At 43.5% G+C, this 26869-nt stretch overlaps 1 protein-coding gene and 1 long non-coding RNA gene across 2 annotated transcripts in view; both read left to right on the top strand.

Annotated features, from left to right (window-relative positions):
- CDC73 (cell division cycle 73) overlaps positions 1-15979 on the top strand; it is a 92544-nt gene extending 76565 nt beyond the window's left edge. The window contains exons 14-17 of the mRNA XM_021064289.1: positions 3199-3360; positions 5360-5460; positions 11785-11926; positions 12831-15979. Coding sequence (XP_020919948.1) covers positions 3199-3360; positions 5360-5460; positions 11785-11926; positions 12831-12867 — 442 coding nt within the window. The 3' untranslated portion in view covers positions 12868-15979. The remainder of the gene's footprint in view (positions 1-3198; positions 3361-5359; positions 5461-11784; positions 11927-12830) is intronic.
- The window catches only part of LOC110255621, a 52778-nt gene continuing 50068 nt past the window's right edge, over positions 24160-26869 (top strand). Inside the window, exon 1 of the long non-coding RNA XR_002336169.1 lies at positions 24160-26561. This is a non-coding gene — a long non-coding RNA (uncharacterized LOC110255621). The remainder of the gene's footprint in view (positions 26562-26869) is intronic.

Genomic DNA, 26869 nt, shown 5'->3' with positions numbered 1-26869 from the left:
ATTCCCAGATGTTCAACTTTTTCAGTAAAATAATGATGGCAATTTTTAAAAAAAGAAACGAAAATAACCTCACCTCCAAAAAGAAAACCATGCTGCTCTAAATAACCTAGGACTAGTTAAACATGAGTAGCAGTGAGAGTTCCCATTGCGGCTCAGTGGTAATGAACGCCAGCTCGTACCCATGAGGACATGGGTTCCATCCCTGGCCTCACTCAGTGGGTTAAGGATCCAGTGTTGCCGTGACCTGTGGTGTGGGTAGCAGATGAAGCTTGGATCCAGCATTGCTGCAGCTGTGGTGTAGGCTGGCGGCTACAGCTCTGATTCTATCCCTAGCCTGGGAACTTCCATATGCCTTGGAGCGTGGCCCTAAAAAAAAAAAAGAATGGCAAAATAAGTTGTAATACTTGCTGATTCCAGGTTTTATCAGATGCAGAATTGAATTTTAAGTGTCTGTGACTTCAAAAGCTGTCTAAAAACCTATACAGCTGGCACATAGTAGTATATTCATACAGTATTTCTTCTTCAGTACTGTTTTTTGGCCGTGCCCACAACATGTGGAAGTTCCTGGGCCAGGGATTGAACCTCTGTCACAGCAGAGACCCAGGCCACTGCATGTCAGATTAAGCTGCTGCACCACATGCCAGATTAAGCTGCTGCACCACAAGGGAACTCCAATTACTTTTGAGTGGAAATCTGATCTTTGATCCCTGGTCTAGGAACTTCTGAGTGCCGCAGGTGCAGAAAAAAAAGAAAGAAAGGGTAGTAAGTAGTGCATAGAAATAACTAAATTTTCGTCTCTCTCTCCTTAGTCCTACTGTAGAGAAGCCAAACAACTGAACAGACTGTATTCTTTGGACAGATCCTTCCTCGTTTTTCTTCTAAGTTTAAAACCCTCCCTTTATTATTTAACACCTCATTGCAGCTGACATCTCCCCTAGAGTTGAGTCAGCTGGAGGCTTTGCTATGTAATTAATGCATAATTGAAACCTCCTCCACACAATTATAGTACTGGCTGTAACCCATAGCTCATGTTGGCATAGATTCTGTTTGGTTTCATGTAAGATTGAGGATTCTTCAGTTTTCTAGCCCGTCAATAAGTAAATGAAACGAAACAAGATAAAACCTGCCGTAACCTTTAACATTCTGAGAAACGAAATTAAGGTTCTATTATGGAAGTCTTTAAAAAGCACAGTTCGCGTGTATAAACAGGGTCTCGAGAGGAGTTTCCCTGGGATTGTAAGTTTATTCAAACTAAACTGCTCGAGTGGCCCTGCCCATGCTGGCCACGGCGGTACTTTGCGGGGGGCGGAGTTCCGACGAGGGGCGCCTGCTCTTCAGCACAGGCCGGCGCGGTGACTCCGCGGGGCCTGGAGGAGAAACCGCCAGGGCAGCCGGTGCAGCTTACCCTGGGCTGCGAATCGTTCCTGTCCCAACAGCCACAGGCAGCGTGCAGTGTCGCACCCACTTTGGAGAAGCTTAGAGGAGTGAATTTGTTTTTTCCTCCTTATTGACGACACTGCAGCCTCCTGTCCTGGCTGCCTTCGTGGATGATGATCGGTCAGCAGCAGTAGACTGTCCTGGGAAGGACATCTGCTTTCTCATGTTATTTGGAAGGTCATTTAACATTTACCTGTGGTACCCGAGTGCAGCTACATTGCATATCCCACTTTGGGATTCCTCAGAATTAAATCTGTGACCTGTGCTTTTCATCAGTTCGGAAAGTCTTGGCTCTCCTTTCTTGAGGTATTATTACCGCTCTGCCCCACCCTGCCCCCCTCCTCTGGAGTCTCGTGAAATGAAGTAAAAGGCCAAGCCTGCGTTTAGCCGGTTTGCCGGTGCCTCTTCCGTGGATAAGCGTCTGCAGTGCTATTCTGACCTCTTCGCGTTCCCTTCTTGACTCTGTCTTTGGCTCAAGAATTCTTTATTTCTTGCCAGGTGGCTTAGAGATGCCTGTAAGACGTTGTTTATACTTTAATCCCACTTTGAAAAACTTTCTGACAGTGTCTTCTTTTTCTTTTTTTTTTTTTTTTTCCTCCTGTCCTTTTTGCCTTTTCTAGGGCCGCTCTCATGGCGTATGGAGATTCCCAGGCTAGGGGTCTAATTGGAGCCATCACCGCCGGCCTACACCAGAGCCACAGCAACACGGGATCTGAGCCGCATCTGCAACCTACACCACAGCTCACGGCAACGCTGGATCCTTAAGCCACTGAGCAAGGCCAGGGTTCGAACCCACAACCTCATGGTTCCTAGTTGGATTCGTTAACCACTGTGCCAGGACGGGAACTCCTTTCCGACAGTGTCTTTTAAAGTTAAACATACCTTTGATCCGGCAGTTCCACTCATAGATATTTATATAAGAGACGTGAAAACAAATGTCCACAAAAAGACTTAAACTGGATTATTTGTAGTAGCTTTGTTTGTAATTACCCCGGTTTTGGAACCACTCAGACGTCCATTCCAGGAGACTATGTAAACGACTTGTGGTCTAGTTACGCAGTGGCGTTTGACTCAGCAGTGTACAAGCGTGAACACCAGTACGTCCCTCAGCATGGGGGAGTGTCGGAAACCTTAAACTGAGTGAAGGAGGCCAGGCGGAGAAGGGCGCAGTCCCGTATGCGTCCCCGTACTTGAACTCCTGGAGCAGGCAGAGCCCAGCTGTGACGATGGCAGGCAGACGTGTGTGGTTGTCTGGTGGGGGAGCAGGACGGGGATGTCCTGGAAGGTGCACAAGGGCCTTTGCTGCTTCGGGGCGCGGGTTCTGTATCTTGATGGGAGGGGCGTTTAAAACGTGGAAATGGCGTTTTGTGAAACTCTTGGCTGCAGTCGCCCAGGTGACCACAGCAGCTTCATTTCCAGTGACTCGTCATTTATGGTAACGTTGCCCTCTTGCTGGCATTTGCGAAATCAGGGATTATTGTGGCCATTTGTGTAACCAGTTGAGAATGCGAAGTAGTGGATGAAGGAAGGTGAATTGCGAGTTCTGGTCTAAGTGAATTTGACTCTGCTTGGCGTGCAGAGGAAGGCCCATACTCCTCAGGCATAGATACCTGTACATGCAGGGCAGGTTATTTTAAAAGTAATGTTTTCGGTTTAAAATTATCATTATTTAAAAAATAATTTCAAAGTAACAGTTTCTTTTTCTCATTCACTGATTCCTATGGAATCATTTGACCTTTTCTCATATTTCCTCTTTTAAAGATTTGTCCCATCAGATGAAAAGAAGAAACAAGGCTGCCAACGAGAAAATGAAACCCTGATACAGAGAAGAAAAGACCAGATGCAACCAGGGGGCACTGCAATTAGTGTCACAGTTCCCTACAGAGTAGTAGACCAGCCCCTTAAACTAATGCCTCAAGACTGGTAAGTCTCTCTTTTTTTTCGTGGTCATTAATTTGCGTGGAATGACCAAGTCTCACATTTCGTTGCGCTCGGAACAGACCCTGTCCTTGACGCTTCCATTACAGTCCGCATTGGCCACCAATAATGTTAACATCTGGTAATACCCCGGTAAATGGATTTTGGATGTCTAAACTTTATTTTACTTAAAAAAGAAACACGAAATTAGTGAGTGAAAATTCTTTCCAGTTTTAGAACAAAACTTTTAGAACAAGAAGGAAACTTTCAGATAGACTGATGTTGTTTTAGAAGGCCTATAGTTTAGACTTTTGACTGGGAGAATTCAGATTTTCTGGTAAGAAATAAGTGAACGCATTGTTCCCTTTATTGTAAGGGAATAATTTACTGCAAATAAGGACATGATCACGCCGGTTCAACTCTCTTCTTGCCTTGAAACGTCTGTTAATGAAATACTAAGCTGTTTACAATATCCAGTGCCTGTAAATGCAGACACATGCTAAGCTGGAGTAAAAACGGAGTCGTGTGTATCTCTCTTCTACAGAGCGCGTAACACATAGACACGGTGGCTGAAATTCACCTTTGAAGTACTCCTCCATCTTCAGATGGTAGCAAGCCAAGCCATTGAGATCATTAGTATGTGAAAAATTTGCTGAAGAATTAAGGGTTATTAGGTTAGAATTCTCCCCTGGTACCTAACAGAGATACTTTGCGTCATATGTGAAAATGTAAGATGAGAATTTCAGGTATCAAGTTTAAAACTTGTAGGGAGTAGGAAGTTACCTCATTTATATGTTTGCAGTTATTCGCAGAAAATGATAACAACCTGGCGTGTGCAAGTGCCGTCCCTGTGCCCCGTTGTCGTGCTCTGTGTGTTAGCTTGGCTCCTACGTTGGCGTCCTCACCTAGGGATAATGCTTTTTTCCTTGCCTTTCTTCCACTTGTCTTTTCAAGAATTCACTGGGACTAGTATTTTTATTACCCAGCTCCCCTGGTAATCCTTGGCGCCCTGGTAGTTCCAGGTCACCGCTCTCTAGCACATTCCCTCTAGCTGGGCAGGCTCCTTGGGTCTTCAGCTGCTGTGTGATGCAAGTTACGTCGTAAAATGAAGAGGCCATTTCATTGTGTGCTCCATTTCAGAGGTGGTTTTGGCAACACGGGGCATTTATCCCATTACAGGAGGGAATGTTTTCTTTACCTTGAGCTTTAGAGATTTTGAGCAGGTGTAGAATTTCAAGAATTTCACCGTCACTTCGATCATTGACGTAGGTATATAACTTTAATAGAGCATAACCTTGGATTCTTCACCTGCTGCACCACAGCGAGACCTCACAAGATGCATTTGAATTTTAAATGATCCTCTTTTTTTAAAAAAAAAAGAATTCATTCACCCTCTCCTCTGTGCTTTGAATATACATTCTGCCTACTCTTCCCACAGTGGGAATTTTTCTAAGGGCATAGCCTTGAGAGCTTAAGGTTTTGTTGCGTCCGTCTGGACCACATATGTGACTGAACCCAAATAATCCTTTATGTGTGTTTTTAAGATTCTGTTGGACAAGTGTAGAGATATATTTCTCTTGGGGCTTCCCAAGAAAAACCTCATAATTTTGTTCTCTTGCTTATTAAAACTGCCACCTACCAAAAAACCCCCAAAAAAACAAAAAAACAATTTTTTCAGTTATCAGACGAACTGGTGTTCTCTCTTGCATTGGAAAAAGGAGCCTTTACTCTAATCAGCAGACGAGGCAGAGATAACAGGCTTAACAGGATCACATACAGGCCTGTGCACGTGCTGATGCTTAACTCACCTGGTGTAGAAAAGCCGGTGCGTGGGAGGTACGGTGATCAGCGGAGTACTGGGACGGCCGTGCAGTCCCTCGGTCGCCTCCTGGAGTGTTGCCAGGAGACTGTGCCACACGGATAAGAAGGGAGCTCTGTGGGATCACAGTAACCAGACTCTCTGAGACCCTCAGTCTCCTGTCTTCCCTCCCTCTTTCTGTTGCAGGGACCGGGTTGTGGCAGTTTTCGTGCAGGGTCCTGCGTGGCAGTTCAAAGGCTGGCCCTGGCTCTTGCCTGATGGATCACCAGTGGACATATTTGCTAAAAGTAAGGTTCTCTTTATTTTTACTGCTCATCTAATATAGAAACGCTCTTGCTTTATTGAAGAGAAAGAACTGGTGGTGGCTTTGCATGTGTGATATGTCTATCAAAGCATTCCTATTAATAAATACCATACATTAAAAAAATGAAGGCGTTCCCATAGTGGCTCAGTGGTAATAAACCCAACTAGTATCCTTGAGGACACGGGTTAGATTCCATGGCCCTGCTCGGTGGGTTAAGGATCCACTGTGGCTGTAAGCTGAGGGTCTAAGTCCCACATACGGCTTGGATCTGGCACTGCCATGACTGTGGCTGGGAGCTGCAGCTCCAAATCAGCCCCTAGCCTGGGAACGTCCATATGCTGCGGGTACAGCTCTAAAAAGGCAAAAAAATTATTTATAGATTATTAATTATTATTATATATAATTTAAGTTATAAATTATTATAAAAATAAATGATATATTATTAGTAATATATAATAATATTGTATATAGTATATATGGTTTAACTTTTATGCACCTGTGAAATATTTTAAAGCCTTTTTTTGAATGCTAATTTTTTGGTGTACTTAATATCTAATAGTGAATTATTATCTATCCCCAACATTAATAATTACTTTTTTTTTTTTTTTTTTTTGGTCTTTTTGCTATTTCTTTGGGCCGCTCCCGCGGCATATGGAGGTTCCCAGGCTAGGGGTCGAATCGGAGCTGTAGCCGCCAGCCTACTACGCCAGAGCCACGGCAACGCGGGATCTGAGCCGCGTCTGCAACCTACACCACAGCTCACAGCAACGCCAGATCCTTAACCCACTGAGCAATGGCAGGGACCGAACCCACAACCTCATGGTTCCTAGTGGGATTCGTTAACCACCACGCTGAGACGGGAACTCCAATAATTACTTTTTAGGTTGCTTGGAAATCATTCCTTTGTTGTACAAGTCTGTGGGTTTTTATTAACATGATAGCCAGTCTTTAAATGGGGTGATGTGTGCTGAGCAGTAGTGTCGCTGTGACAGAAAGGGCGGCCGACTTTGGCGGGCTCTTCCCATCGTCTGCGACGGTCGTGGCTCAGCTGGCTCTGCCTGTTCCGTCAGGTCTCAGCCAGCCTTCTCTCCTTTCGGGAACCTTTCTCTGACCATCCTTGCAGTGGCCATTGCTTCCTCCCAGTTACTCCGATGGTCACACTGAACTGTTGCTGACATTAGCTGACTTGATAGTATGTGTATGGCAAGTCTTCCCCGGCTCCGGGGCCGATTCCAGCCCGATCAGCCTGGCCTGCCCTCGTCTCGTCAGTGCAGCAGAGAGCAGAGCCTGGCTCTCGGTAGGCACCTGGCACGTGCAGAGACTTCACGTATCTTACCCCTGTCGTGGAGCACTTTTTTGCCATGATTCATGTACCAAAGGTAGATGAATTTAAGCCGGTCTTCTTGTTAATAGGGATCCAGTCCGTTGTTATTAATGCACCTGTTCAAGTTGGTAATAGTAGTAAAAATACTTTCTAAAGCGCATACTCATGAAGCAAGTATATTAGAAATAACAACTTCGGTTATTATGAATGTAGATTGTGCTGCTGGGAAATCCAGCTTTTTTTTTTTTTTTAAAGCCATGTCAGTTTTTGTTAGTGGTACCACCATTCTTCCAGGCTAGGAATTGCCCAAGCTTGACAGCTTTTAATTGTTTGTTCTACCTTGATTCTGTTTTCAAAATGAATTCTAACATTACTAATATAATAGCTTTTTATGTTATTTCTGAAATATGAGTCATGCACACATTTGGTAAATAGAAGTCGAAGAGAGAGAGAATGGGAATTCTAATGAAAGTAAGATGTCAGTGAACGCTAATTGTTGTGTTTTACTTGCCTTATTGAGTGGCACTGTCATAAAAAATGATGATAATGTCTTCAAGATATAAATGATCTCTACATTTCATTAAGAATGTAAGAGTGTATTTTTTGTTTGTTTTGTCTTTTGTCTTTTTAGGGCCACACCCAGGGCATATGGCGATTCCCAGGCTAGGGGTCTAATCGGAGCTACAGCTGCTGGCCTGCACCACAGCCATGGCAATGCCAGGTCCAAGCCATGTCTGCTACCTACACCGTAGCTCACGTCAACACCGGATCCTTAACCCTCTGAGCGAGGCCAGGGATTGAACCCACAGCCTCGTGGTTCCTAGTTGGATTTGTTTCCATTGCGCTGCGGTGGGAACTCTGAGTGTTTTAATTGTTGTTTTGTTCAGGTTGTTTGTCTGCCGAAATTTAGATAAGAACATAGAGAGTTTTTAAAAAGTCATTGAGGTTGATTTTCTTCAGTGAGTTATCCTCTTTCTCTTCACCCTTCCTTCTTTACCTAGCAACGTTTAAAATGAAATATTAAAAACAAAGCCCTTCCTCTTTGCCTCTCCTTTTCTCCCAGCTCCCTCTCCTTTGCTTTTGCAGCCAAGCCTTTGAAAGGATGGTCCTACTGGCTCGCCCTCTGCTTGGCGACTCCTGCGCTCCCTCTGAACTGTTCCCACCCGACTCGGCAGTGACCCAAATATTGGATACTTCTGATCTCCTTTTCAGAATCTTATTCTCTCGATACTTTTCCTCCTTTGTTAAATGTTCTCTTCCGAGGGCGTGTGACATTTTCTCAGGCTCTCTAGCTGCTTTTCCTCTGGCTTTCAACGACATGTATACGTTCTGTTTCTCTTCTTCTTTAATTACAGATACGCTCTCAAGGAGATCTGATAGCTTTCAGTTACCACCTACATCCTCTGATTCGAAGAGTTAGGTCCCTAGCTTGCTGTCTCGCTGATGACCAGATAATGCCCCGTGAGGCCCCAGGGGTACCTCAGCCTCAGCCTGTTGCCAAAGGAGTCTGTTGTCTTCTGCTCTCTATCCTCCTGAAGCTGCTGCTTTTCCTCATTTAGTTTTTTCCTTTTTTTTAGTAATTTGCCTAAGCCAGGAATTTAGAAATGTGTGATGTCTTAGCTTTTAGCTGGTCTCCTTGCTTCTACTCTTTCCCTCTCTCATCCCACCTTGACCGTGTAACCCACATGGAATATGTTAGTATCTCTATAGCTTAGGGGGAGGACCTGGGGGTACTTGGTAAAAAAAATTTTATTTTTTCATATTGCATAAAATACAATTCAAAGGTTCAGAGAAGATTTTAAATATTGCATTGTACAAAATTGCCTAATAAAATCTTTTCAAAATTATGAGAAATTTGAGCTTGTAACTAGATGTAGCTTTTTAAAAATATTAATTTTTTGTGCTTGAAGTAGCTACATGCATTTGTTGATCAGGATTTTTTAATAATGATTTCTTCAGATATTTCAGTTGTCATTGACAGAATGTTTTCATTCCGTAATCTGTACTATGTTGCCCCTTTGTCATTTGACACAACCACCCTGTATGTATAAATATTATTCAAGAGCGCCTTTTCTATTTCTTTTCCTTCTTTGTTCCTGCAAAAAAAAAAAAAAAAAGGCGTTGACAACATTCAGGCAGTTTGCAGAAAGTGAACAGTTCTGAACTGTGGGCTTCACTTTCGTGCTCATCGCCCCCAGATAACTAGCTTCTTAGGAAAGAGCTTGACTTCTTCTGTTTTTGCTAAGGTTTAAAAAAAAAATTTTTTTTTTCCTGAGTAAGAAAGATGTTTTATGATAATGCATATCTTGGTATAAGTTTGCTTCATGCTAATAAAATATTTTGTATGATGAGAGAAACCTTATGTATCCTCATTTGTGACTTCAACCTTCTGGACTCTGGTGTTCCAGTTTTAATTTAAAAATTTATGTTTTCTGTTGAAAAAATAAGTGGTCTACAAACTAAATCTATTGGAATTAGTTAAGGGTGACTGTAGTAGGCCTTTATGGCTTTAGATAAATAATTTCAGAAGTTATAGCTCATGTGTTTTTAAGAATGATTTAAAGCAAATCATACTGAGAAGATTAGAAGAGAGAAATATGTATTAAGCAGAACGGAGAGTATTGAAGTACTGACTTCATTTAATTTAAAAATTTAAAGAGGGAGTTCCCTTCATGGCTCAGCAGCTAATGAATCCAACTAGGATCCATGAGGACGCAGGTTCGATCCTTGGCCTCGCTCCGTGGGTTGAGGTTCTGGCATTGCCGTGAGCTGTGGTGTAGATCACAGACGTGGCTTGGATTCCACGTTGCTGTGGCTGTGGTGTAGGCCGGCAGCTGTAGCTCCGATTCGACCTCTAGCCTGGGAACCTCCAAGTACCACAAGTGTGGCCCTAAAAAGGCAAAACAAACAAACAAACAAACCAAAAAAAGTTTAAAGAAACTTAAAAAATATTTTTTACATGTATAAATAATAAGTGTGTTGAAAATGGATTTTTTGAATCTGTAACATATAGCCCCTTTAATAAAATGGTTTAAATTCATTAATTTGAATTAAGTTAAAAATGAATAATTAATTGTTCAATGAGGAGACCTTTATAAAAGCAAATGATTTTGTCATGGTGTTTATGTGTTTTGGGGGTTGGGGGCACAAGTGTTTTATTTTGGATTTGCATCAAGAATTAGACCTTGAATAGTTGTTAACATCAAAAGCCAGTAGCCTGCAAGCAGTATGGAGCAGGCAGTTGATAAGGTAGCTGTCACAAAAAGTAACAGTCAGTTGTTTTCTCTTGCGAAACCCCTGACACTAGATGATAATGGTGAGAGTAGCAGTCATATCTTACATGTTAGGGAAAAAGTTTAAAAACTGGAAGAAAAGTTAACTTTCATCTTCCCTGTGCACAGGTTAAAACTAATTCTCGCACTGATGACGCACTGATTACAAATGCAGTAAACCCTGCGAGGATGGTCCAGGTAGATGAGCAAGGAGAAGGATTCAGAGTCAGCATTTTAAGGTCACCTGTTAACCTCTTCAGCACGCACCTGTTAGGAGGTTTTGTCCTAGGGTCTTCTTTTTTTTTTTTTTTTTTTTGACTTTTTGCCTTTTCTAGGGCCGCTCCCACGGGATATGGAGGTTCCCAGGCTAGGGGTCAAATCGGAGCTGTAGCCACTGGCCTACGCCGGAGCCACAGCAACGTGGGATCCGAGCCGCGTCTGCCACCTACACCACAGCTCACGGCAATGCCAGATCGTTAACCCACTGAGGAAGGGCAGGAATCGAACCTGCAACCTCATGGTTTCTAGTCGGATTCATTAGCCACTGTGCCACGATGGGAACTCCTGTCCTAGAGTCTTCTATCTGCCCACTACCAGAGGTAGCTTTTGAAAATGAACATCAGAGAATTTCGCCTTCCTGCTCCAAACTGTCTAGTAGTTTCTTATCCCATTTGGAATAACATTCCGATTTTTCTTGTTTGTTTGTTTTGACCGCAGCTAAAAAGGCTCTATGTATAAGACGTTGCCTACAAAAGTTGTTCTTGTTTGTGGGCGTTCCAAGCTTGCTGCTGCCTTAGGGCCTCTGTGCCGTCTGTTCCCTCTGCCTGAAGCCCTTTTCTTCCAGATCTTTGCTAGACTCTTTTTATATCATGTGAATAGCTGCTCCCAGGGAGCCTTCTCCAGAGGCCTTCCAGTTTTTGTCTCTTTCCTTTTTCACCATTTCTTTCCAAGTCCCATTAGTTTTCACTCCTTAATTGTCTCTTGCATCTTTCGTGTCATATCTGTGTCTGTCTTTTACCCAACTGAGCAAATCTGTCCTCTTTCCTCTAGGTTACTGTGTGGTACCACTAGTCTCTGCTAAACACTCAGCCTGCAGTGATTCTCCATGGCTCTTGGATAAAAGTCCAAACTCAGGCCATACAAGGCCAGCATTGCTCTGAACTTCTCCGTCTGTAACCTCTGCCTCATTCCTTCTGTCACTTTGCATGATGCGTGAAATTTCTTTAGTTCCTAGGCTAAACCATTTTCTCTTTGAGCATGCTCTTCTTGTGAACCGGGTCACTTTTGTTCGGTGTTTTGCCTGGTTTTACTCCACCCCACCTTTCCAAGCCGTTTCTGATTTCCGGGGTCTGGTCAGGTACTCTCTTGTGTTCGTGTGAGACTCTAGTACCTTCACTGTTCTGTTCAGCAGTATTCTTTTTCTTACTACCCCTCACTGGGTCATGTGCATTTTATCTTGCCTTATTCTTCATCTCAGTCCCGAGAGGCTGGCATGTATAAGCCTCAGTAAATTTTTGTTGAATTGCCTGTTTTAGGGGATACCAGTGCTTAGCCTTATTTCAAAGATTTTGGTTCTGATACAGCTTTGACTGGTGGAAGAAAGGTTGACATTTAAAAAAAATTTTTTTTGGTTAATGTCTGTTTTTTTTTAATAAAATATTTTTATAATCTTGATTACAGTTACAATAAAGTAGCATTTCTCCCCACGTAGTTAAAGCCTTCCATCTCAAGTATGACGAAGTTCGCCTGGATCCGAACGTTCAGAAGTGGGACGTGACAGTGCTGGAACTCAGCTACCACAAACGCCACCTGGACAGACCCGTTTTCTTACGATTCTGGGAGACACTGGATAGGTAATTCTGATCCTAAAATGCGGTTACTTCGTGCCTTATTGTGTAGTTTTCCTGACTCCTCGGGTGTTAAGTTCCTTGCAGCCGTGGACCATGTCCTCAGCTCCTCTTTTTGAACACTGCCCGTTGTTGGTGCTGATCTGAGGTAGGGAACGGATGAGTATCTTTGTTACGGTGGCTTGAGAAGCAGACGGAGAAAGGGCTTCTAGCTCCGTAGAAAGAACACGAAATCTGAATCAGAAGACCTCCGTTTTAGTCCTGATTTTGGGATCTGGCTCTAATGGACTGTGTGACTTTTCTGAACCTTGTTTCCTGTCTATCCAAGGAACTTGGATTAAGTGTCTCCGTTTGTTGGCAGTACCAAAAGGTCTCTGTCTCTGGACTGGAGTTACGGGTAGCTGGTAGCTCATGAAAGGAATTCAGTTTTTTAAATTTATCTTAATTACTAGTATAAATTGAGTTCTCAAAGCCTTTTACAAGAATACCAGTTGTATAATTGAAAATTAACAACAACGTATGATCACAAGACTGCTGAATCTATTGCTCTTATTTGAGGTGCTCTTTAAAATCTGTAACTTTCTTGTTCTCACTGCATATTATGGGTTTCCTCAAGATCAGAGATGATTGAGGTAACCCAGTGGTTATAACTGATAATATTTTAAAGAGAAACATTCATTATTCTAGCCAGAAGCTCTTACATTATAGAATTTAATCAGAAGATTTTTTTCCAGCTTACTTCAGAAACCCTTCTATTACCAAAGATTACAATATCTGTTTTTTAGGAAGCAAAAGCATCCGGTACCACTGTTGACTTTAAGTTTTTAAAAAAAGTTAACTTATTTTTTACACGTAATATTCTAAGAATTCTTGAATCCCTATACTCATAATCTCTTATAATATTTTCCAGGTACATGGTAAAGCACAAATCCCATTTGAGATTCTGAATTACTTGATTTCCTCCCTTTCTGGAAATCTGGATTAAGAAGCATGGATATACCTTGATCTAAAGACTGAGACTCAAGCTTTATGAATTTATCAAGAACTTACAAATGAAGAAGGTTACAGATCGATCTTTTATAAAACCTTATTTGATGATTTATGCTTCAAAGGGGTGATGCCTGTCATCCATATAAGCAAACTTTTTGGCTTATAACTATTTTTTTAATATTAGCCTTTTAGTCTGTAATGGAAATTGTATATTTTGATAGAAGTTTTTTCTCCATTGGTTATATTAGCATTACTTAAAATTTGTTTCTTTAGAAAATAAATGCAGGTTACAAAATGTGTGTATATTTAGAGGTTATAAGGCTCTCTAAGCCATCTTGCTTCTGATTTTTCATTGCTCTATACTTCCTTTTATTGAAAATACTATGTTATGAATGGTATTAAATTTTAGTCTCTGAAACTTCCAAAACCAAGCAAAGGGATGTGACTATTTTGAATGAATCAAAATGTCAACCTGTATGTGTACTATATCTATACTTTGTCTTTATTTAAGAAGGAATAATGAAAAATCAAGAACAATTCTTCAGCTTTGGTTGAACTGTTGGGCTTTTCCAGACTTCTTTACTTATAATGAATACATCTAATGAATGTACATCCTGCTCACTGACTTTGGTAATTTTAAAACTTAGAATGATAGATTTCTATCTGTGATATCTTTCCACTTGAAAATCTCACAACACAGATTGAAAACCTCATAGGCTATAGTACTTTTTATTTTGGGAGCCAGAGTATGATTTGGGGGAACGAAATGTATTAGTCCTACTGCAGTGCAAATTTTAACTATCTTTTCTCATGAGTCCATCTTTGATTCTTTCTTTATATGGTATAGGATTTGGAGTCTTCTGTTTCTAGGCACGTTCTTACCGTCCGTTATCCTTAAATATTGATAAACTCTTCCAGACACCAAAGAACACATTTGCTTAAATAAGTGTCTGAACAGAAGCAAGAAAAAAAACACTGGTATTTTTATGTGCGTATTCAATATCATATAAAATATAAAACCTATATTTTAACTTAGTAAAATATTTTACTACTTCTGTGCTTTAGACAGAGTGTTGCATCCAGGATACAATGAATGAGCATTTTTCTTGAGTCTCGATTCCCCCTTTTTATTCCTTAAGGGCAGCTTGGAGCCTTTACTCCCCTGAAGAGTTTTTGCCACTAGAATCGTCGCTGGTCATTAATCTTAGGTCATTTCCCCGCCAGTAATCTCTCTTAGGTTAACATATTTTTTTGTAAACATTTAGCCTCTCCTTGTGTTAAGCTGACATTACCTAGCCTCATTTTGAAATTTAATGCTATCATAAAAATGAGAAGCACTTATTATTTATTTTTAAAGTAACCACAGAAGTCCATGCCAATAATGAATAGAAAAAGTATTTATGCATTTGGAATTCACTAGGTTCTTAGGGAAGAAAAGCAGTCACCGTTTTATTAGGTTTTAGGATATTTATAAGGTTTGAACAGATTCTGCCTCCTCTTTCTTCCCTTCTCTGCATCTTCTCTTCTTGAAAATAAAAGAAAAATCAAATTTGTTCACATTAGAATTTCTCAGCACATAAATCTGTTTTCAGAATAAATTATGTATTGTATAAACTTTCTCCATGATGAAATAGTCAAGGACTAGAATCTGTAATATTTTAATGTAAGATTACTTGTTAAGACTACTACGAGTGGATGTGAACTACCTTTCTATAAAGATTTTTAGTATTTATACTTATGTATGAAATTTACTTTTACAGAGTGTGGTTAAAATTGGGAACATCTACTTTAAACAGGGTTTATTTTTCTATCTTGAATTTGCCTTACATGTATTCAGAGGCTCTGGAAATAACATGAGGAAAAGTACAAATATGCTATTTCATGTATTTTAAAATCAGACCCTTGGTTATGTACCTTCTTTCTTTGTCTACCCCCCCCCACCCCTTTTTGAAAGTTTATTCCCTTATTAGGTCGGTGTGATTCATTTTATAGTCATTAATTCTAAGGAAAAAAAGCTCTCAGCCAATCACTCTTGGTTCTCTGTCACTCCAGGTCCTGTAGGAGCACCTGTGACAGTGCCTTGCACATAGTAGGTGTTCAATAAATATGTATGTGCAGGAAGGATTGATGGCTTTTCAGTGTAACTGATTTATTACAAAAGAGTACTTTGACTCTCCTTGGTCTTGGAGCTTAAAAATGCAGAATAAGAGAGAATGCAGAGTCCTATGCCAATATTTTCGTGGAAGTGAAGTACACATTGATAAACTAAACTTAGCCATAGGTAACTGGAGACACCCTTGTGTTGTCCCGCCAGTTAAAAGAAAGCTCCCCTTCTTTATTCATCCGACACCTTTCTGAGTCAGGTGACAGCAGGAAGCTGGTGGGTTTCAGTCCGCAGCTCTCAACCCTGACTCTACCTTAGAATCACTTGGGGACCTTTAAAAAATTCCGTTGCCTGAATCCTGTTTCTCATTTACTTTGGGATGAGACCAGGTAATTTTATGTTTGAAAAGGATTGAGAATCACTGGTTTAACTTCCTTATGAAAACAGTACCAGTATTAAATGTTGTCTCCTCTTTTTTTTTTTTTCGCGGTCGCCTTTTGCGCTAGGCTGTCTGTCCCTGTTCTTGGTGGTATTGGCCTGTCGTTCCACATGACAAATTCAAGTCTTATTTATTTAATACAGGAATATTTTGCTGTTTAATATTTAAACAATGTTTAATATATTTCATTATAAACTGGTGTTGTAGTTTATGACTTGTTTCCCACGTGTCCATATCCTTTCCTAACTTTTTTTTTTTAACAGCAGCGTGACAACAGTCCATATAGAGAAATAACCGATTCATAACGAGGACCACTTCGTCATTAATTCTAAAGTAGAAGGAAGTAAAGCATTTCTCATCTGCTGTGCAGAAGTAGACAAATAGACTTTGCTTATGGAAGGGAAGAGGCGTCCTTTTTAATTGGTCTGCACAGGAAAGTAAAAGTCAATTATTCATTTAAATCAAATTCCTTATCTAATAAACATTGAAGGAAATATTTTTCCTAAATAAAAATTTTGTGACTCCTCATGCCGTGAAGGTGATGACACTGTTCTTTGGAGGGTGGGGCGGCGAGGGTATTTAGGTGCTGTATTTCTTCCTGTGTAACAGTCGCCTTCTGTTGGTGTTAACGGTGGAGACAGTGATGATGAGACGTACGGCGGTGCCACTTTGCCAGATCACCGTTACGTAGGTCTCAGATGTCAGACTGATGAGTTGGTAAAATTCTTGGAGTCCAACAACCATATATTCTATAATATGACAAAGAGGACAATGACAGAAGCTGGTCAGAAGGAAAGGAGACATGAAAAATAGGGTTAATTTCATTAGCCTTAATATGACTTCACTGAGTTTTTATTATGCCCTTGGGTTTGACATTCAGCCCGATACGCTAACCGTGATGCGTTAACTTGAGAAATAAATAAGGGAGAATGACTGAGTTTGACTTAGGGCTTGAGTTGGAAATTTTGAAACGCCGCGTCCTGTGTGTTCTCGCCGATTCATTACCTTCTTTGGATATATATTGACCCCAGCATGGTTTCTATATTAATGTGTTGGAATAATAACTAAGGAAAAATTAAAACTGTGTAATAGATGTATAAAGAATTTTTTATATTTAGTAAATGCATAATGGGGTAATAACACCTTCAGGTTGTTGATCTGTTTGGGCTTTTATGTATTACTTTAGATAGTGTTTATAAGACTATCCTGGGAGTTATAACTAAATGTGTGCCATTTAAATGAGTCAAGCCAATGAAATAAAACTAGTGTTATTGCCAAAATTGAAAAAGTGGGGTGGTACTATGTCAAATTCAAGTAAATGATCTTATCTCTCTGAGAATTTTGTTTGCCACTGAGTTCCATTTCCATCCACTTGGAATTTACTAAATGCCTCTTAACCTCCAAGTTTGATTATAGCGCTCAAAATGTAATGCAGTTCGTGTACATGGTGTAGGCACTCTAAATAATGGTTTAACCACCAATTTTACTATCTCTCAAGAAAGTGGTTCTTAAATGGAGTTGAAAGTTGGACTGTGTAATGTGATAGAGTATTCTACTCATTCCACTGAGTATTTATTCTCAGTGGATTTTTAAGTTTCAGGTTTAATTGGGAGGAAAACATTTTGAGGTACCTTAAAGAGTCCTGAGGACTGCCCAGCCATAATTCTCCCAGCCAGAAAAATCCCATTCAGCAGAGAGGGCGGAAGCTGGATTGTAGGGTAGGACGTGGATGATGAAAGCCTTTGCGTGAGATGATTCATGAGACTTTTCTGGCATAGTATTCTTCTGTTTTGGAAGTAAACACAATTTAAGTTTTGACTTTGAAAACTACCGAAAGTACATTTCTAGTCACCTTTTTCTGATAATGAAATAATACGGAGCGTCGTAACTCTTCATAAAGGCAGCAGGTACGTGCTGCCGCCGAGCTGAATTGCACCTTGGCTGTGGTCACAGCCTCTGTCCTTGCAATGGCACTACGAGGGTGTCCTGGTAAATTGCATTATCTCCAGTTTGAGCGTCTTGATTGTCACATAGTCTCAAAACAAACTGTCCTCCCTCGTAATCAGATCCTTCGCAGCAGCAGCATATTGGTGGTGCCGGTAGTCACGGGACTCTTCTGCAACGGAATTTCTTTAATGAAGAGCTTAATGGGCCATGTTTGAGCTTAATTTCCCTCCGGTTCATAAGTGCCCGCTAAATATGTCTTTTATTCTGCTTTCTGTTCCTTTGATCGTCTGTTCTTGGGTGAGTTTTCGCATCACTAAAGTAGCCATAGCATGAGTTGTAAATGTTGAATTTTTTTAGGGCTCGAAGGTGCTAGTATATAAATAACGGCACATTGCCAAATAAGCTCTTTTTCTCTCATTTTCTAAAACTTTCCTTTTATATTTAATCCTGTAATGATCAACATTTATGGGGGGTTAAAAGGCTTTTCCTCTCCATTTTCTTAATGACCGTGGAAACCATTAAAAGGAGCTCTAGAGAAGTCTGTGTAGATAGAGTCTGTCCCATGATTATCTGTAGATCCTTTGGCATGGAATTATTTATAATGCACCCTTATCTAGAGAACGTTGATTTATGTCACATAACTGATGTAAACAGGGCTGAAGCCATATGAAACAGAAGACATCCGAGGACTTCTGTGTATCATATTTGGATGTTTTATTGGGCTGTGCTTCATTTGCCCCCCCAAAAAAAAAAAAAAAAAATGGAAACACATTGGGTTATACAGCATTCACTGTGATAAAATACAGTAATATACTCAGAACTGCCACCGTGGAGTTTAGAGTGTTGAAGATGTAAATTGGTAATGGCATCTATTTTAAAATTTGTGAGATAACGTGGACGTGTTTTCCGTTCAGATGGAATAGTCTGAAGGTTTATCAAGTCAGCGTGTGTAAAGCTTGGGGACCATCGCGTGAGCTTGTTCCTGGCTCGTTCAGTTATTTTAGCACCGTTGGGCCTCACGGATGTTTATGGTGTTGACTATAAAGTTCTCTTGAAGAATTTGTATCCCTCAGTTATGTATTTTCATTCCATAATGCACCCCTGAGCAGAAAAAGTAAATGTGAGAGTTAACTGATGGTGAAATAAAATAAAGAGCATTCATGTAGTTTTAAGCCAGTGGACACAGGAGTTTGGGAAGGGGTGTGAGAAGTCTGTCTCAGTGGGAGAATAGGGTAGGATTCGAGGGGTGACGTAGCCTTTTGGAGGTTTGGTCGTACATTTAAGTGAAACAAGGCAACCTGTGCTATGATTTTTTTTTTTCCCCCTCCAGCAGTGCTTTGCTGCAGGTGCAGAGAAAGACGTAGTTAGATTTTTGACTTTTGATGGCAGTAGAAGCAGGCCAAAGAGTTGGAGATACTCATAAGGTGATGACCTTAGCCCTTCAAGGAGTGAAGGAGGGATGGTGCTGGATTTCGGGAACGCGACGCTGAGTCTGAACGGAAAGGCCCCGGACCTGAGGCTGAAGGATGAGCGGGTCAGAGGGAGGGGGTGTGAGCACTTGCTGTCGGGCTCGTAGCATCCTGATGCTGGGAAGTCCAGACCTGGGACGTGGCCGAGGTGGGAGCAGGAGGTGGAGGGGATCTGAGGCCGGGTCGTCGCCGTGCGTGTTGAAGTAACTGAGAATGAGCGTGGGGGACGGACGACAGCCACAGGCCAGGGGCCGGGGTGATGGCAGCAAGAAGCTTTGAGGGGTCCGTGCGCAGAGCAAATCCGCGATGTTCTAGTGAGAGACCCGTGAATGTACGTTCAGGTATTTTAAGATGATAAAAACGGTATGTGTCATTTCCGTGTCTCCCTTAAACACACTTTTTGTCCTATTAGCGCAGATTACAATGAGGCCTTGGACGCACGAAGCGTTAATTCTAACGGCGGCCTCCCCGCCTTCGCCATGTGTTGTCTTCCCGTTTGCTTCCCTGGGGGGCTCGTTCTTGGACTTTTCGCTCTTCTGGAGCCCTCGATGCCGAGGATGCTAAGTGCTTTGGGAGACCCGAGCCCTGCCCTCCCCCGAGGTCGCTGCCCCCGTGATGTGTGCGTCTCCTCACTAAGGGAGAGCGCCAGGCCCCGTTCCCAGGCTGCAGGCGAGGGGCTGGGAGAAGGATGCCCGGGGCGGAAGCATTTTTCCTTCCTGGGGGTTTCAGCGATTTTTCTGAGGGAGCCTCTTGTGGCCTCAGTTTACTTGTCCTCTCTGGCTGAAAAGTCTTAGAGCGAGATGCCGTTTTGAGCCGGAACCTGTTTCTTGGTTTCGCCGTTAGCGGGAGGTGGTTGCCTTTTCTTGGTACTAGCGCAAAGCCTTCCCTCCTCCCACCCTCCCGGCTGTGTTCCTGCCCTACCTGACCGTCTTTACCCAGAAGTGACCTTATCTCGTCTGGACTTCCAGTCCTGTGTCTGTCTCACCAGCAGGTATGCGTGGAATATTCTTTTTTCTTTCTTCCCATCGCCCGGGTTTAAACGTCCTCTCACCCGCCAGGGAAGTGTCTGCTCCTCCCAGTGCTCCCACGGCCTCCCGCACTGGCACGAGCGTTGCACCGTTGCTGTTGGCTCTGCAGCTCGTAGCTTCTTCTCGGCACCTTGCACTCACCCCTTTCCACCCCCCTTTCAACTTGGTCGCCCCTTTCGTCTTAAACGAGATTCTAGGGACGTGGCTTGAGTCTGTGAGAGCCTCGCTCTCAAAGATCCCTGGACCTGGAGGAAAAGTACTGTCATCCGCAGGTGACCTTGGCCTCTGGGTACCTGCTAGGTGGCCGAGGGGTGGGCTCAGCCCCACATCCTCCCACGAGGCTGGGGTCGGGGGCGGGTCCGTGTAAACAGAGGACGTGACGAAGAGGAGGTTTTCTCGTGTCTCTGGTGGGGCCGGCACCCTGCTGGCCCGATACTTGATCAGCCCCTGGGGCTGAGAACTGGCTTCTGTTGCTCACGGGTTTATTGCCGCTCAAGTGTCCCCCAGCTTGATGTGTGCCAGAGGGGGAAACAGGCGACAAAGGGAAAGTAGTGTAAAGAAAACCAGCCAGAATCTAGAGAGGAAAAACATTCAGAAATGGGTGGTTGTAAAAAGAACTGCTGTGGGGATCAGTGACAGCTTTAATTCTGACGCAGCGCACGAGGAAATTCAGTGTGTAAGATAAGCTTTCCAGAAATTCAAACAAAGACCCAGCAACACGAACTGTGGAGAAAGGAGGGAAATGGCCACATCAGCGGCCTGGAAACGTGTGTAGCAGTAATTATCTTTGGGAGAGCAAACCCCAAGGAGACGGAAATCGTGGCAACGACGGCGGCATCTCAAAGGCAAGTCTAGCATGTTGACTGCAAAGAACCGGAAGGGAAAAAGGCACCATTAGTGAACGTGAGTCTGAAAGGGCTCCTGCTTTATAGGCTGCAGGCGACATTGGGAGGAGACGCTCCCAGACATTTCGTTGGAATATTTACCATCGTCTACTCCGTGCCATGAACGGCACTGTTTTAGTCTCAGGGGTACGCGGTGGGCAACGCATCGGGCCACTCCCTTGGTGTGTGGGAGAGGTGGACATCAGGCGGGAGGGAGGGACAGAAAACAAAACAAAAGGAAGCGACGCAGAGTGACCAGGCCGTGTCGGGGTGAGGTAGGGGCAGGGTTTGCGCTGGACTCAGGTGGGCAGAGACATCTCAGGGAAGCCGACCCTGGAGCAGTCGTGGGAAGGAAGCAAGGGAGCCAGCCTCGGTCACATCGCGGGCAACAGCCCCGCGTGGGAAGCGGCAGTTGAAGAACCCTCCAAAGCCCGGCAGGGAGGCCCCTTGGCCAGAGGAGGAGGTGAAGCAGCGGCAGGAAGCAGGCTCGCGAGGGCCTCTGTGGACTCCGAGGAGGCCTGGGCGCCCGTGGGAAACCGAGGCGTGGCTTCTCGTGCACTGTTGGAAGAGAACAGGGGCAAAAGCAGGGAGACCAGGTCGCTAGGATGCTGCGGTAAGTCAGGTGAGGAAGGACAAGGGCGCGGACCAGCGTCTCAGGGAGGGAGGGCACGTGGGCAGATTCTGGACGTATTTTGAAAGCAGGTGCATTGGCTAAGGTGTGCGGTAACCAACAGAGTCGATAGGTTCGCTTTTGCCTGAATAGCTGGAAAGGATGGAGTTTGTGCTTTAATGACAGGAAAGATGCGGTAAGGATTAGGTTTGCCGGTGGTAGTGGCTTAATTGGGATGCGGAGTCTGAGATGCTCATGAGGCTGGAGGACACACTCAAGTTCCTGAATTTCAGGGAAAAGAGGAATTTACAAGGGAGGAAGAGGGAGAAGGAAAACTCCAGGCTTAAGGGAAGGACCATAACTAAGAATCCCCTTCCCAGCTGCGATCGTTTATCTTGAGGCTGGGCCACAGTCCAAAGACTATGTCTCCCCAGGAAGGAGAGGAAAATGCACCCGAAACTTGAAACAGCACCTTGAAGCACCTTCGGTGATAGAGTGGGCATTTGGGACATGCCTAGAAAGTTCTCTCCCCGTGGGAAGGACATACCCTGTGGAAGACTCCCATCAGGAATGGCAGGTGCCAAGCTACCAGCCCTCACTTCCGGGTCGGGCATGGAGAAGAGTCAGGAAAAGCATTCGCACTTTCTCATCCCCACGAAGGAAAGTGACTTCATGCAAGAGGAACGATGCTGGTTGCAGCTGATCAGAAGTTAGACGTTTCTGACAGATAACTTTCTAGAACCCACTGAAGCACTTTGAAATATTTTTTTTTAAAAGGTATTAAGGTTTTGGAGATTTTGTAATAGGTCAGGAAATTATTTCCAACTTGTGAAGACATGCAAATTTCAGAAGGTATGAATTATACACGTTTCAACCTCAAAAGCACAAAACATTTCCAATACCCACTTTCAAAATGTTCTTTCCATAGTATAATTTTTTTCCCCAACAGTAGTACTTTTTCACTCATTCACAGACTCTCCCCACTCCCCGCCCCCACAGCTGCACATGCAGCATATAGAAATTTCCAGGCTAGGGATTGAATCAGAGCTGTAGTTTCCGGCCTACACCACAGCTCACAGCAATGCCAGATCCCCCACCCACTGATCGAGGACAGAGATTGAACCTGCATCCTCATGGCTGCTGTTGGGTTCTCAGCCTGCTGGGCCACATGGGAACGTCTCATTCACAGCGTTCTGATTGTGATCTTTAGCCTCCTAACTGGGCAAAATAGGTTTAGGAGAAAGTTCGACTCTCAATTGTCTTGTTCCCACCCCCTTCTGTTACTGCTGTTACTTTAATCTCGGGCTGTGTGTTTCTCAGATGTTTTATGCCGCTTGTCCACGTTGGAAGGCGTCTGCGAGGTCTTGTCTGTCGTGGTTTTGCTGGAGGAGGGAGGGAGGACCTTGCCGTCGGGTACTGTCCTCCCTAGTTCCCCTTGTATGCAGATCAAGTGGCTGCGTCCGTGTCAGCCCACGTGTTAACTGTGAATAAAGCCTGATTTACACGCAGAGGGGCATTTTAGTGTCTTCTTCCCGCTCCCACTCCCGCGTCCCGCACGCTTCCTGGAGTGTGCCTGCCTGTCCTCCGGGGACCAGCGGCACTGAGAAGTGACTGGACGGTGGTGTGAAGGTCCAGGGGCATCTCACCGCGGGGCCGGATGGTGTGATGGTGCCAACGCAGATGCCTCCGCCTCTGTCCCAGATTTACTGAGCAGGTTTTTCCGGAATGGAGCATACACATCTATACATCCAACAAGATGTGCTTGTGACTCGTAGGTGTATGATTTTGAGAGTCATTGAGTAAAAACCTGAAGCCAAGTCATCTTTTCAATCTCATTCGACCCTTTCCTCCCCAAGACTCAGGTCGTCGTGCTTTGCAGCCTCTCAACACGCTCCCTTCACACATCTCCTGGCCCTAGTTTGTTTTCCTTTTGCCTGAAAAAGGTGTTCCCACCTTTCAAGACTCAGTTCGAATTCACATCCATACACATCAAATAATGTGTGCTTTTTTGTGATTTCTTTCTGCCCATTGTGAGCAGCTTAAGGTATTGGCCATTGTTAGTACCCTTCCGTGTGGGAAGCACAAACCAGACTGACCTTAATGCCCTTAGAACCAGTTGAACAGAGCAGAGCTGGCACCAGCGTCACCCGTGTGCTGACTGGTCATTTCCCACCCATGGGTTCCGACCCCTCGCCTAGAGATCTGCTCTGTGAGGGTTGTCACGGAGGCTGTCTCTGCAGAAATGACCGCAGTACAAACGGAATAGGTGCAGACGACTAGGCAAGCGTGTACCAGTATCAAGAAGGAGGAATTAAAGCCTCCCGTCTTTCCTCCTCTGTACTTGCATGGCGCCTGCACACCCTTCTCTTGGAGCGCTCGCCACACGTAACCAGCCACATCCCAAGAACCGAGTGGCTGGCTGTCAGCTCCAAATCCACCCTTCTGGGCTGGGCCTGCGTTGTAATGTGGAAACTGGCCCCTGCACGGTTTTCTCCTTTGCCAGTGGGCTTGACGTGAGGCTCTGTCGTTGGAGGGATAACGTGGGGCCAGCGCATGAGGAAAGAGCTGCTGTTCTGGTCCCGGGTGCTGTGTTTCACTTGGGCACCGGACTCCACTACCTGGTGAGGGGTCCCGCCAGGCTGGCTCTGCCCTCTGTCTCCGCCGTGGCCAGTCTCTGTTCCTGTGGCAGCCAGGCCCTCCCCAGCCGGTTCTGAATCTCGGCGCTGGGGTGGGGCTGGGGTGGGGCGGGGGTCGGGTGCGATGGGGGAGGGTGGCTTGTGTAAGTTCCTAGTTTCTGTTGTATTCTGCCATAACCATTTCCACTCCTGGCAACCAACGAATCTGTTCTCCTCTCTATACTTTTGCCATTTTGAGACTATCACGTAAGTGGAATCATAACATGTAAGACTGGCTTGTCTCGCTCTGCCTGATTCCCTTGAGATCCACCCACTAGTCCATGGAACGACAGAAAACAAACAAACAAAAAACGAGTTGCAAAAGCCATCTTGGAGAACAGAACTGGAGGCATCACACTTCCTGATTTCAAAATCTGTTACAAGGTGCTGGGAGCCACAAAGTGGCTAAGAAGAATAATCCTGCGTGAGGCCTGACTGTGAGCAAAGCTACAGCAGAGGCTGAAGAAACTGAAGCTGCAAAGCAGTTTCGAAGAGTCCCCCAGCTGATTCTGTTTAGTAAAAATTCCTGAAATACGATTTTCTCTCCTATTCTTGCGCTTCTTTCCTGATGTTTATGTGTGTTGTGAGTCATTCTTGGCTCATACAAATATGGGAACCTTCTCAAATTCCTGAGCTTCCACCCAAGCATGGGCCATTACCTACTTATAAACCTAAGCCCTTGTCTAATAGGTTGAAAACAATTGAACCATGCATGAAGAACTTTCCTAAGAATGGGAGGTTTCCCTTCAGAGGACTAATAGTAAATATTACGCAGAACTGCCACGTAAGCCTGGAGATCTTCGTTGGACTTTGGTCCGTCCCCATGGAGACAGATTAGGGGGTGGTTTGGGTGTTGCCCATGGCCCCAAAATTGTGAATATTATAAGGCAAGATATTTTTTTCTACAATAAACACTACCTGTTGGGACCCAGCAGGTGGAAATTATTATTATAACTGGCAAGATTCTTTTGATATATAGATTTTATAATTAATAAAGATTTCTATAATAGATAAGGTTTATTTAAGACAGTTTATGTTCCCACAACCTGCTAATGGTCTGAGGTCAGCTTGACCTCGAAAGCAAGCCACGTGTGAATACCCCACTCCCCATCAATGGCTGTTCATGCCTGCTAGAGGAGCACAATAGGTAGCTTGAGGCAAGAATATCTATCACCTTATGCCAAATCATTGTTAAAGCAAAAATTAGATACCTATTATTCTGCTTGCTATTTACTTATTTTCTAAGAATAAAGTACAGTTTGTACGTATTTTCTACGTAATCTTTATTTTAAATCTAAAACTAAAAGAATAGTTTGGAATAATAAATTAGCATATATTGTTGTTTTGTATAATCATGCACAAGAGTAAAATGTATAAAAGCTGATGCTCTCCTTTCAATAAACGGGTCATCTGCAGCACTTGCTGAGGGAGTTGGCTCCAATTCTTTCCGCGCCTGTTTGTAGCCCCTCCTCCTGTTCGTCGTCTCCTGGCTGCTGGGGCTGGACCCCGGCAACAAGGCTGTAGTAGCCAAGCGTAAAGGCAGATACATAGACCAAAGGGACATCATCGGAGCTCAGAAATAAACCCACACACTAACTGTTGGTAAGAGAACCGAGGATGCTTAGTGAAGAAAAGGTCTCTGATAAAGAGGTGCCAGAGAAGCCGGATGTCCACAGAAAAGAAAGAAATTGGGTCCCTTTCTTCAACCACTCACAGACATTAACTGGAAATGGATTAAGGACTTAAATGTAAGACCTGAAACAGTAAGACTACTCTAAGAACATAGGGAAAAAGCTGTTTGACATTTGGCAATAATTTTTTTGGATGTGACACCAAAAGCATAAGCAACAAAAGCAAAAATCAGCAAGTGGAACTATGTCAAACTCAAAAGCTTCTGCACAGAAGAGGAACCCAACCACAAAACAGAAAGGCCACGTGCTGAATGGGAAAAAATATTTGCAAATTTGTATCGGATAAGGGGTTTATATCCAAAATATATAGAACTCATACAACAGTAACTGAAAAAAAAAAATCAGTCTGATTAAAAAATGGGCAAATAACTTGAACAGACATTTTTCCAAAGAACACATTCAAATGGCCACCACACATGGAAGGATGCTCAACATCACTGGTCGTCAGGGGAATGCAATTCAAATGTCACCTCATTCTTGTTAGGATGGCTGTTATCAAAAAGACGAGATTAAAAGTGTGACCGAAGGTGTGGAGAGAAGGGAACCCTTGTGCGTGGATGGTAGGGATGTAAACTGGTAGAGCCACTACGGAAACAGCATGTATGTTCCTCAAAAAATTAAAACTGGAACTACCAGATGACCCAGCAATTCCACTTCTGAATGTATATTCCAAGGGTGCGAGATCACTGACCTGAGATACTTGTACTCACACATTCACTGCAGCATCGTTTACAGTCGCCTTAATCTGGAAGCAACCTAGATGCCCATCCGTGGATAAATGGATAAAGAAGAAAGATGTGAAATGTGAGTATTATTTGACCATAAAAAAGAAGAAAATCCTACCATTTGTGACACATGGGGGGAACCTAGAGGGCTTTATGCCAAGACAAATAAGACAAAGAAAGATGGATACTGTATGGTATCGCTTATACATGGAGTCTGAAAAAGCAAAATTAATAGATTCGGAGACGCTTTTTTGCTTTCACAATTGAGTATGATGTGGCTTGTCCAATATGGCCTTTATTTTGTTGAGGTATGTTTCTTCTATACACACCTTGTTGAAAGTTTTTTTTTTTTTTGCATGAAAAGATGTTGAATTTTGTCAAATGCTT

The sequence above is a fragment of the Sus scrofa genome, chromosome 10 (genome assembly GCF_000003025.6).
Source record: "Sus scrofa isolate TJ Tabasco breed Duroc chromosome 10, Sscrofa11.1, whole genome shotgun sequence".
NCBI classification, from domain to species: Eukaryota; Metazoa; Chordata; class Mammalia; order Artiodactyla; family Suidae; genus Sus; species Sus scrofa.
Note: the sequence above shows the minus strand (reverse complement) of the source record. Positions and strands in the feature narration are given on the sequence as shown.